Source organism: Dysidea avara, chromosome 8 (assembly GCF_963678975.1).
Source record: "Dysidea avara chromosome 8, odDysAvar1.4, whole genome shotgun sequence".
NCBI lineage: Eukaryota > Metazoa > Porifera > Demospongiae > Dictyoceratida > Dysideidae > Dysidea > Dysidea avara.
Genome location: NC_089279.1, coordinates 9,991,913 through 10,004,482, shown reverse-complemented (window position 1 = coordinate 10,004,482; position 12,570 = coordinate 9,991,913). Strand labels below are relative to the sequence as shown.

At 37.1% G+C, this 12,570-nt stretch overlaps 1 protein-coding gene across 2 annotated transcripts; it reads left to right on the top strand.

Moving 5' to 3' along the window:
* The first annotated feature begins 374 nt into the window (after positions 1-374).
* Positions 375-11,573, top strand: LOC136263486 (uncharacterized). 2 transcript variants are annotated; one of them, XM_066058013.1, is made up of 4 exons: positions 375-654; positions 3,516-3,761; positions 4,299-4,502; positions 10,999-11,573. In XM_066058013.1, the coding sequence occupies exons 1-4, from the start codon at positions 571-573 to the stop codon at positions 11,449-11,451; spliced, it is 987 nt and encodes a 328-aa protein (XP_065914085.1). In that variant the 5' UTR covers positions 375-570; the 3' UTR covers positions 11,452-11,573. The 2 variants fall into 2 exon arrangements, with proteins under 2 accessions (XP_065914085.1, XP_065914086.1); XM_066058014.1 differs by having other exon boundaries at positions 375-776.
* Positions 11,574-12,570: the final 997 nt, after the last annotated feature.

Here is a 12,570-nt window from a genome sequence, read left to right as displayed (position 1 = left end):
GGAAAATGCTACCACTGCAAAGGAATTACCACTACCTGGTTAAGACTATGGTATTCATTGGGATGACTCACACATCATAATGAAACTTAGTTGGTTTGTGACAATACAGTAGCTACAGTACATACGTAGCTAACAAAGTATATAGCAAGTCAATGTTTCATGTTAACATACAGTATTAAAACACATTTTGCAATAAATTATAGGAATGCTAGCTAACTGTTAGCTATTCAGTACTGCCAAAAAGAAGCCAGACAGTGAAATTAATCAACTGGAAATTTTACAGGCACATACGTAATAAGGTAATTGTGTTACAATGAAGCCATGAAAAAATGAGAAAAATCCCTGGGATTTTTTGTGTATGTCACCAACTTGTATTTGTTGTCAGTGGTAGACCACACTGAGTCAGCAGTGTTATAATGTAGATAGGGCGGGTGTGCTTCGTTGGTATTTCGTGGTCAGGGTTGATTAGCTTATATATAGCGCTTCAAAACGTGTGTAGTTCAGATTGTCAGTGTATATATTTCTTCTCTTAACTCTCTAGCGTATCCGTCTGAGTCATAGACTATTGCCATGTCTATAACACCACTACCAGGCAAATGGAAAATCAATTTGAAGAAGATAGATGGATCTATTCGGACGATTGGAGTCTATCAGGTGAGTGAATGATGTTATTGATGGTCATGATGACTGGTTGAGTCATGCCGAGGACACTCAGCCGGTTCCCAGGTGGCCTTTAATGTCGAGGTGACTGATTCATGAGCTACTACTGAGCTAGGGTGAGTGCACAGGGAGCGAGTGTACTACCCATTACAATAGAACCGTTTACGAATACTCTTATAGAACAGTCATTGCATGCAATAGAGAAACCAGCATTTATTAAAAGGCTAAACTATGGCATGGTGCTGCAAATGCTAGATTATACTGCAGGGGAATATCCAGGAGCTGGCAAGGGGAGGGACACAAAAAAATTAAGTTTTGACGAGAGCAGATTCTCTTAATTTTTTATTATACTGGACAGCCAGTCATTACTGATGTGTCCAGGAGGACCAGCCCCAAGAAAAATCAAATACACATGTACACGATTAGCTATCTACTTACATAAGTTACATGCAATTAAATTACAGTGGAACCTCAATTATCTAAACACCAATTAACTGAACTCTTGATTATCCGAACACCAAATCGACTGCTCAATTAGGGTATTTTGTCAACAAGTGTGCTTTATTAGAGTAGTTGAGCAAAGTTCTGTATAATAAATGTATGGAAGTTCGATTATATGAACACCCTTTCCCCCCAGTTAGTTCGGATAATCAAAGTCTTTCCACTGTAACTACAAATAAATCAACTGATTCCAATTCAAGTAAATAGTGGAGTAAGTGATTCCATTCATCAATTGTTCTTGGGAAACAATTAAATTTATATGAATTAGTGTTTATAAATGGCATTGAGAAGTGTAAACGATAATAAAATCTAGTTGATTGCAATAAAGTTTCTTGATTATAATAATCTGGGATTTTTAATCTGATGAACTGCCGTATAAAATAATTTAAGCCTTGACTAAGATGTCTGCCTTCTCTGTGGAAGTGATTGCCACTGAAAATCTTCTAAAGGAGATGAAATGCTTATATTGCACTTCGCCAGTCATAATTTGATGTGGCCCATCATGCTACTCTTCTTTGCACCATTTCTAAAGCATTGATATCTTTGCTGAAGTAAGGGTCCCACACACAATGCATACCCACACACGATGCATACTCCAGCATAGGTCTTACAAGATGGGTATATGCCATGCATTTGACTTCTTGATTGCATCTATACAAGTTTCTGCAGAGGAAATTTAATATTCTTGTTGCTTTAGTAGTGATGTTTTCTAAGTGACTTCTGAAAGACATAGTACTTTCCAATAAAACTTCTAAGTAGGAATGTTTACTAACTAATTGTAACAGAGAGTCATTGATGTAGTAACCATAAGATAATATCATCAGTAGTCTAGTAAATCACAGCACAACACGTTTCTTTGCATTAAAAGCCATCTGCCAAGTCTTAGTCCATTTAATAAGTAGGTTAAGGTCACTCAGCTTGAAAGGTGTCTTGATCAAGTTTGTCTTTAATTACATGATAAAGGATACAGTCGAGATGTATATTCGAGGAAATACTGCCAATGATATCATTAATTTAGACTAAAAACATGAGGGGTCCTAGAATTGTCCCCTGAGGAACACCAGACTGAACAGGAACAAATTCTGATTGCTGACCATCAACAACCACATGCTGAAGCCTCTGAGTTAACCATGTACATAACCATTTCAGAGTATTAGAACTCTTGTTAGTTGCTGTATATTTTAAGCAGCAATGATCACTCCTTAGTAAGTTGATTTTGTCATTATGCCTTTTGCAGATGGTTGTGAAGTCTTAAATGATATTTAAAGGCTATGAAATCATATATAGTTAAACACCAGCAACATGGTAATTATTTTAAGAGGCGCTTAGCACGTACGAAGGTGCAGAGTGACAGTTTGACAGCTATATTTCAGGTGAGTTTGCAATAATGGTGCTAATATGCAGTTTTCATGAGTTATATAAATTGATTTTGGTCTGACAAGGTGTAGAAGGATATTTATTCGAAACCTGGTGGTGTTTATTTCTGTTATGATGCCAACAACTAAATGGGACCAGTTATTTACCATGCAAGTATAATTGCAATGTATAAAGCTAACTGCTCATTTAGAGCATGCTATAGTTGCTGTGAAAATTACTCGATGGTTATTCTTCAGAATATGATGGTTTCTCTAAATTTATTCTCTAAAATTTTGTGACTAAATTTTAAAGACAATCACTCTGTGCACACTTGAGATATATGTATTTACTAATTTTAAAATTGCTATCCAGAAAGGAAAAAGCTATGATTTTCATCATGATGTAGCCAATCACATGTTATGTTTAACTTAGTCCAAGTCTCTGGTACGATCATGGTTTTAAGTGGCTTTACACAACCATAAATTCTGTAACACAAGCATGCGGCCATGAGCAGTGGGAGTGGAAGGTGGACAAATGGTACATCAAAATAGTCAAGTGGGTTGTATGAAGTCTACAGTCTTAATAATTATGTAGGTGATCTGAAGCATATAATTATATTGAAAGGTATACATGTAGAAGACATCTGGGAAACCGTCCAAGGATGTCCATGTCTCTAGCTCCTGTCCAACTGACTGGTTACATTCCAAGTGTATATAGTGTATTGGTATGGCTCAGTATCATTATGACTTCAATCATGTGTAAAATCATCAGTGTTGTACTAAAAATCGGCCACAATTGGGGATGCAGTCAAAAGAATTGGTACAACATTTCCTAGCATACTTTGTGAACATTAATTTTACACATACATACATATACATATAGCTGTAAATTATCACAAGTTTCATTCCTATTTGCAATGTATAATATGTTTGTTAGCTGCCTTATTACAGTATATGATCATATTGTATGTTACAGACAGTACACCCTTAATTTCATAGGACATTACTGTTCGTAAATTATACAAAGAAGCAAGAAGTGACCTCAAAACAACTTGGGGATTCACAAATGCCATTCAGCTTTCCATGGGCTCCAGTACTTTAGTCAAAGATGATCGGAAGATAAGAGATGTTGGGATCCGTGACAACATTACATTAACAGTGATTGCATTATCTGTTCCAGACAAATGGGACATTTTTGTTACTGTACCAGGAATGTCGGCTCCTGCAAAGATTACAATGGAAGAGGTATTGTAACCAATTTAATTATCAGTGCATTTAATTTTTGTATTGGTTGCATGGATATATGGACATTGCATATTAATGTGTGTAGAGTATTTGTAGCAATATGCATTTGGGTGTATAGAACCTTGATTTAACACGTATGCTATGTTAAGTGACTCACTCATCTTACAAATGGATTACAATCCTGTAAAAAGTCTAAGTCATAAGGTAAAAATAGCTTTGCAATCCAGCTGTTATTAATGAGTGTGTGGGTATATAAACAGCTGGTAACATTCCCTTGGCAGATTTTGTGGCAGTATAATTGTTGTGCATCCTTAACAACAGTTGTTTTCCCGAGTGGTGTTGCAACATTTGTTGTGCTAACTGTTTTGATTACCTCTACCCAAATTTTGGCTGTGTCAGCAAAAGTTCCAAATAGTACAGAAAAAAATTGGCTGGCTTGTGAGACTACAAAAAAGAGTAGGTTTAAAGTTGCTTCTTAGACTTCCTTCTTTACAGATAACCCATGTACAGTTATACTGGCTGATTTACTTGTTACAGAACAAACCTATCAGTGCACTATATGGTGAAGTAAGAAAGGTTACTGGAAAGCAAGTTATTGTGTTGTTCAGTGGTGAAGATTTGATTGAAGAGAACAACAGCCAGCTGCAAAGTGAAATATTTGATGGGGTGAAATTGACGTTATCTACTACTATAACTTTATTTGTGGTAGTAGACAAACAGTATACAATTCACATTTCACCAGTAAGTTCTAAGATGTTTATTTGTTAGTAAAGTGGTATAATGACAAATGTTGAAGTGTTCCTCGTACATATGAGCATCTCTGCTAGAGCTACATGTATTTGTGACCTAATTTTTGCAAAACCAACCTTTATGTGTAATGTATGATAAAGGGTACTATATATTTCAATCACCAAGTGTTGCAGCTATGCAAATGAAATTGACACTGAAGATGGGTCCAATTATAGTATTTCAGAGCCATATTAGAGTAGGGTCTACAATTTTCCATCATTTTAGATAGGCTTTCTATAAGTGTTGTTGTATTAGTCTAGTCAATCTGCAGGATTTTAAGGGTTAACCCATCACAAATTGCAACAGAATATTTTTCTTCACAGTTCACTTCTAGAAAGTGCTTAGACTAACATACTAAAAATTCACCAAAATTCACCTTGGGGAAATATGCCTAATTTGACTTGTTAAATATGCATGTGACCATTAATTAGTGAAGCCAACGTAGTAGCATTTCTGTTTGCATACCTTTGGCAGTGATTTCTGATAAAGGTACACATGTATGTATTATTTTGGACTTTCAAGGGCACTAGCTAAATGCTGAAGCAAAATTAAGTGTTAACCATGCACAAAGAGATACATATTAGTGGTTAAACAGAAAAAAGGAGACCATAATACAGTATTTCACATAAATCGTAGCATACTTGGTGTAAAAGCAAAATAAATCAAACAACACAATAGACAAATTCTTCATTGTTCAAAGGTCTGATCTTCAATTGTTTCATCAGATGAAACTGTCACATTTGTACAAACTCCTCGGCATTCTCCACAAGCAATAGAACAATCAAGACCTGCCTTGCGACACGAACATCTCATTGTAGAGCAACCTGTTTTACAAGAGCATCTTATGACTTCCAGTAAAGCTTGTGGTGCTACATCTTTGTCCGTCATTACAGGAATTAAGGTTGATCCAGTTAGTTTCCAACCCCATTCAGTTGCTGGCAGGTCAAATCCTCTCCATGCCTGTACTTGGTGGTATATTCTATAGCTGAAGTAACGTGCTGCTGCAGATGTTGGAGGCAATTGCTGTGGCTGTATACAGGAAGCATTTGAACCTACTTTTTGACTGAATTTTTGCAATCTTAACTGGTCCAAGGTGTCTCCTTTCTTACTTCCAGTATAAAGACTCACCAAAGCCCTTTCACCAGCAATAGTAATTTCCTCATCTGTAGCTGATCTTCTGTTAAATACTTCAGCCTGGATATTGAAATCTTCACTGTTTCTTAGTTGTTTTAAAGCAACACCTTTACCAATTCCAAAGACTCTTGATGTCGTGTCACATCCTAACAAGGCATGGCCAAAGAGTATGTTCTCACAGACACGCACACCTAGAACTCTTTTTGTTTGTTTAATGTTCCAGCAACGTGGCAACTTGTGTGTCCCTGTTTTTACTTCAGGTTTTAAATATAGTTCATGGGAGGTGTCAAGAGGAGCATGGAAGCAAAGCAAAATTAGTAAGTCCGTATCATCACCGACAAGCACTGTGCTGGAAGTGGATGCACTTTGAATTGCTGTTTTTACTATAAGCATATCAGCATCACCCCTGGCATGGCTTACTTGACAACCCATTTGCTCTAGTCTTGCACTCAACAAAATAATAAAGGATTGTTTGTTCTTCTTGTTTGAAAGAAAAATTTCTTTTTTTACGTTCATTACAGTTGATCCTGTGAAATGTACTTCAGTCATTTGCTCTCTGTTTCTCCTTAAGTGAGCATTGTCCTTCGTTGATGGCCAACATTCATATCCATCAAAGACAACAAAAGGTCTTCCGTAGTGTTGCATCACATAATCAGCATACTTTATACAAATGCTATCATAAGTACTACCTTTCTGCCATGGTATTCGGTGAAGTAGTGAACCACCATCAACAACATACACGATATCACTATCTAAAGGACCTTGAATGTCTTCTGGCATTAGTGCCCATATGGCATCTGCTAATGCTGGCTTATTTGCGGCTTTCATAACATGTTTTGCATCAAATAACGCAGGAGGGTAGCTGGATAACTCATGCTGAAATATTTCTGGCAATTGTTCATTGCCCATGCCAGCGGTAACAAGCCTCTGGAAGAGTACTTGAGGATCAATATGTGACCGGATTTGCGAAAAGGTACCTTTTCCACACATTTGACATACCAGCAAACAAAATGTCATAACTGTTGACTCCTTGCACTGATTGACTTTCTTTTTGTATCAAAATGTAGCCACATAATGTAGGCACACTCATGGAAAATTACAGATACATGCTTGCAGTGATATGAAAGTTATAAAGTTTGGAAGTTGAAAAAATGGTCAAATTTTATGTGTGAAAAAGGTACCTTTTCGCAAATCCGGTCACATATTTACATTTTCATGGCTAATCTTGATGGCGTTATTCGAGGCCATTGTTACTATCTGGTTCTTTTTCTTAAAGGAATGCTCAATCACACATTTACCTACCATTGCATTTATTATGGTAGTTCCAATTGATTTAGCCTCTTCGGCATTAATTATGTTCTCAGCAGTTACACCTGTAGCAATGTTACGTAAAGCAGGATCATCATTAAAAGGATCTCTTTCAGCTAAAAAAGACAAAAGTATCTTGGTGTCTTTCAGGTCCCTCTCTACTCGTGCTTGTGTTGCTTCCTTGTGTTGATCACTTGTGCTATACGAAACTGCACAGAATTTCTGCATGGTGTTGTTGATCTCCAAGCAAGTAGGACGTGAAAAGAGCTATACAAGGCGTTGAACTTCTGACATACCCCTTCCTCGTGTCAATCTGCCTGTGGTCTTAACTGCTCGCATCAAGATTTGCTCAATGGCTAGATCAAGAGACAACCCAGCCCAGAAACGATCACTTCGACGAATCACATGATGCCCTTGCAAAAAGTGAGCATATACTTCTGGATGTGATTCCTGAAGTGTTGTCATGTCTTGAAGGTACAAGTACACTGACTTGGTGTATAGATTATGACCACTTGCTGCCATATATGGCAGCATGTAATGCAAGGCTTGTAAATGAAGTTTCCAATTACCTGTTCTTTCTGCCTTTAAAAACTTTCTGAGTATGTCGAGCATATCCATATACTGAAGCCATAATTTTGAGTTCTTGGAAGTCATCAATGATGATTTTTGAGCCAGCAAAATATCATAGAATTTTTGCACATCAAGTGATGCTTGTAATTGAGTAGCTGATATGCTGCCTTCTGCGACATTGTCATAAATCTCAGTAAGTCTTTTTAGGAGTTGTCGTGTTTCAATCGGTTGTTCCTCCAGATCATTGTTTTCATTTGATTCCCTCTCATCCAAGGTAAGTTCTTGTTGTTGTTGCTCCTGACTGCTTTCCGCTTGTAATCTACCCTCATTTTGTGGCAATTCTTCCCATCAATCAGACACAGACAGATCTATGTTGAAAGCTTTGGACATTAGCATTGCATTCAGTGCAGCATCAATCAAGAAGTGTCTTCGAGTAGCTCTTTCAACAGCCTTACCTGACATAATATAGGTGACCGCATTAGTGGCATAAATTTGCTCAAGAACATCTTGAAGGCCACACCCCGACATTGTGTGACCAATGCAGCCAAGGAAGCTCATAACAGTGTGAAAGCCTCCAAGACATAATATAATGGAGTGGAGGTCACTATCTCCAGGTAAACTTTCTCGTATTTGAAGTGCTTTCCACCACAGTGGCTGATCAAAGGTCACAATGGGTGTGACACTGTGCTTCTGGGCATGGTATGAAACATAGCATAAGGTTGAATAAGCACAGCTGAGATCATTTGGATCCATATCAATCATAGGAAGATATGACAGAACATTGCCCTGGGTGTTCACCCTTTTGTACCATCTGCATCAAACCAGACCATCCTGGTCTTTTAGGACGAAGTAAAAGTGAAGCCTTCCATAAAGCATCTATTGCTGAAGTAGCATCTTCCACAGTAGGTACAGATAGAGCTTGATAGGACAACGATTTGATTTTAACAGCATTAGAGATGAAATACTTTATTGGGACATGCCCGATTGAACATATATCCTCTGTTGGTACTGAAGTTCGAGGAACGCGAAAACTGCCCTTGGCTGCAGGTGTGATTGTTGCAATCATTCCCATGCCATGGAATGTGTTTCGGCCATCGATTGTAATTTTATTGTGGTCAACATTGTCGCAGCATACTGAATAAACTGGTTTGGTGTAGGGTTAGGAATGTCGCTACCTTGACATAATGAAGCACTTCGTTCAAAGTGTTGAACCTCTGAATAGGAACAGCAAAAACCATGCGTATGTAAAGAATCAATCAAAAATCTTGATGAAAAATGGTGGTGAAGTTGCACACCAAGTCCAAGCTGTAAAGGACATAAAAGAGCCCTTGGGCGCACTGCTTGGATAATGGCCTGACCCAGTGAAGCAACTTTTGTACTGGAGCTGAGAGGAAATAAAATCTGCAAAAGTGTGCATAGCGACTCTGGTAAAAAGGCCATGGCTTTTTCAGCACTCATTTCTTCTGATGTTGTGTAATACTCTTTGCACTGACTGATCGATTTAATGTCCCTTTTGATAAGCTTTGCTGCTGTTTCTATCACTCTCATCTTCTCTCTGGTGCTATCATTTTTTTCAGATTGCTCATGAAAATCATGGAGAATTTTAGACGCTGTAGTAGTAAAGGTAACCACATTACTTTTCCCATTAATCTCTGCTATTGTTATGTTATCACTGTAATGATCTTTAATCCTCTTTTTCATGTACGTAAACCCAAATGGCATACTACCAGAGTCACCTAGATATATTGTCATTTTATCTATCAATTCATACACAGTCATTTGCTCTTCATCATTTTGTTGCAAATCTGTCATAACACGCAAGAAAGCCTCCTCCTGAAATGGGTCCTTTGATCTTCCACGCTTACTTACTGGTTGCTCATCTTCATCTGAACTGAATATAGTTGGAATAGATCTACCAGTCCGAAAGTTACTGCTACATATCTGATGATACACTGCATCAGCAGCAGGTAGATCATGCACACTGCTAATCCTAGCCATCACTTTCTCAGACCATCTGTTATTCATATTCTTACAATGTTCCACAATAGATTCTTGGAATTCTAATGTTCGAACAGGTATCAATTGATGTCCTTTTTGATGTTTACTGTCGAATGTATCAATGTGCCCACAAAACAAACAATTTTCCTTGAAGCTAAATGATTTCTCACCTGATCGGAGTGATACCGATGTCCCAGATGCCATATCATCCCGTGATCTTTTCACAATCTGCTGCTGTATTCTTCTTTTATCACAGTGTCTAAGACGGCATTTCGAATGCACTCTTTGACCTGGCAAAGTAGTGATGTTGCTTCCTAGTGCTTCACTAGCCTGTGCAATTCCTTGGCATCCCTTTACTCTTAGTGTAACAACTTCTTGACCATCATCCAGTGAACACTCACAAAATACACAGAGATTCATTGTAGTCTAAATAATATAATGCCATTCATTATGAAAACTAGCTGCAGCTGGTTTCAAAGGTCAACTAAAATAAAAGGAAACTAATAAATGCATTTATTGCCTTGTTTGGAATAAAAATATGCACAAAACACCTCGAACAGGCTCTGCCTTCTGTGTATACCCTCCAGTGCCTAACTGGTAAAGTAGATAATAACAATAACATAACACAATCATTGTATTTAATAGAAATTCTAAATAATGCCATTCATAACTAAACCCCTTCCAGAGGCAGATTCAGATGGAAAGAGGTAAAACAACTAAATATGTTACAAAGTAGAACATAATTTACCTTTATTTTAACCTCTGTACACAATCAATTAAAACTGATATTCCAGATTCTGTAGCAGCAGCTGAATTATTTAGAATCAATTTTTTTGGTATTTCCCCTAGGTGTATTTTGGTGAATTTTTAATATGATGTTCAAGACACCTTTTAGAAGCTATTTATCATGAAAAAAATTCTGTTGCAATTTGTGATAGGTCTAACCCTATTTTGACTAGACTATATCACGGGTGTTCACATGAGGGTGGACGGTTGTGAACTGGGGTGGGCACACACCAGCTAGGCTTCAGAATTAATAGGGATTGTAATTGCTAGCTCAGGCCAAAGTACACACTCTGTGAGCTCTGGATACACTGCAATAGCACAAAGTGCACATGTTGTGTGCAACTTTACCAGCCAGACCACAACATTCTTTATGGTTCTTTATCAAGACCTCCAGAGAACTGTGCAGGCTTTTGAAGTTGTTTTATAGTTTGTTGATGTGTCGAAATGATTAAATCAGATCACATTATGAATATATATTGGCTATACAAACTGCTTTCATTGATACAATAAGTGTCCATGTAGAACTGTAGACTAAGATCATAAAATCTATATAGTGACACTATCTATATACAGTGTCTTTTAGACTTATGTTCTTATTAATGTGATATGTTTACTTGGTGTATGTGTTAATACTTTCATACTTCTAATGCAGATTGCCACTGTCAAAGACTTGATAAAAGAGATTAAAGCTAAGACAACTCAACTAGACAATATCAGTGATGAGCAGCTTCGATTCATGGTTGGGACACTGAACTTTGATACACAAAATAATCTGAGTGTAAAAATTATGGATCCACCAGCCAACATGAAACATTCATCTACGATAGTTGTAGCAATGCGGCAAAGAGGAGGTGGTGATCCTCGTATCCAGGTGTTACAAAACTGTGGTAACAAAAGTATAAATGGAGTGAGCACCCCATCATTAAGAGCATGTCCCCACTGTGGAGCATTAGTACAACATACTGAAGCTTGTAAAAACATGACCTGTCCGGCGTGTAGCAAAGGGTTTTGTTTTATCTGTTTAAAGCCAAGGAATTCATCTGGAGTATTGCCATGTGGTTCTGCATGCTCTCCTGCCCCCAGACAGACAAGTATACCAGGATGATGACTGTTCAATCACGATAAAACCAAGAACAAAAACTGTAACACTTATTGCATTATTAAAAGGTGTTGTGGATCATTCATAATTACACGATTATTTTTACATGTTTCTGCTTAATTCTCAAATACACATACATTTATGCATGCTTTAATAGTACCTGTATACAGACATTTGTGTTATTTTAGGTGGTATACAATAGTACTGTAGCCATGCTATATTTGTTAGCATCCCTGTAGTGTTTATCATATTTAATAATTAAATTCTACATTTAGAAATAGCATGTAGTAATTACAATGTATTTATACACATTATATCCAGGTGTGTTTCCCTTAGCTACTGTACGTCATTTCCATAGTTTCAATATAGCAGAAAATTACACACTTCATAATAGGATGCTGTGTAGAACTATTGTTTTCTGCATCAGTAAATGGTAGTTGGGGTAATCGCTCAGATATACATAAGAAAGACTGCATGCCTGTCACCATTCTGTCATTTTATGCAGTAGCTATGTGTGGATTTATTCACCACTCATAACTATGTTACAAGAAAGTAAATGAAAACAACCACAGGAAAACTATTAAATTCAAGGGGACATATATAACAAGTTTATAAAACAAGGCAGGGATGTCACCTACATCTGTAGCTATACTACAGTATTGGACACTTTATCCACGCTTCAGTCATGGCTATATACTATTGACAAGTTGTAAGATTGAAGTAGGCATTAAATGTGCAGTGTGGGTATAGGCAACCTCCCTAACTTACTGAAAGAATCCTTATAAGTTTCATTTAAGGGTTGTCATCATTTGGAATATAGCATCAATCTTTGCTGTTACACATTTACAGTATCACACTGTACTGTATTTACAAATTATATGTCAGTCTTGCAGAAAGAAACAACTTGGTTTTATTTGAAGTCAACAGTTGTGATTTCATTCTAAAGTTATGATCATTTATATTAGCCAAAAAATGCACTTGCCTAATATTAATTTAGACCCCCAAGGACTCAAAGATGCATGTGGCTAATAAAAATTACTGTATCACAACTTTGGAGTAAAATTACAAGTTTTTTTTTTTTTTTCAGCAAGACTTTTAATTCAATTCCACATAAACAATGTCTCA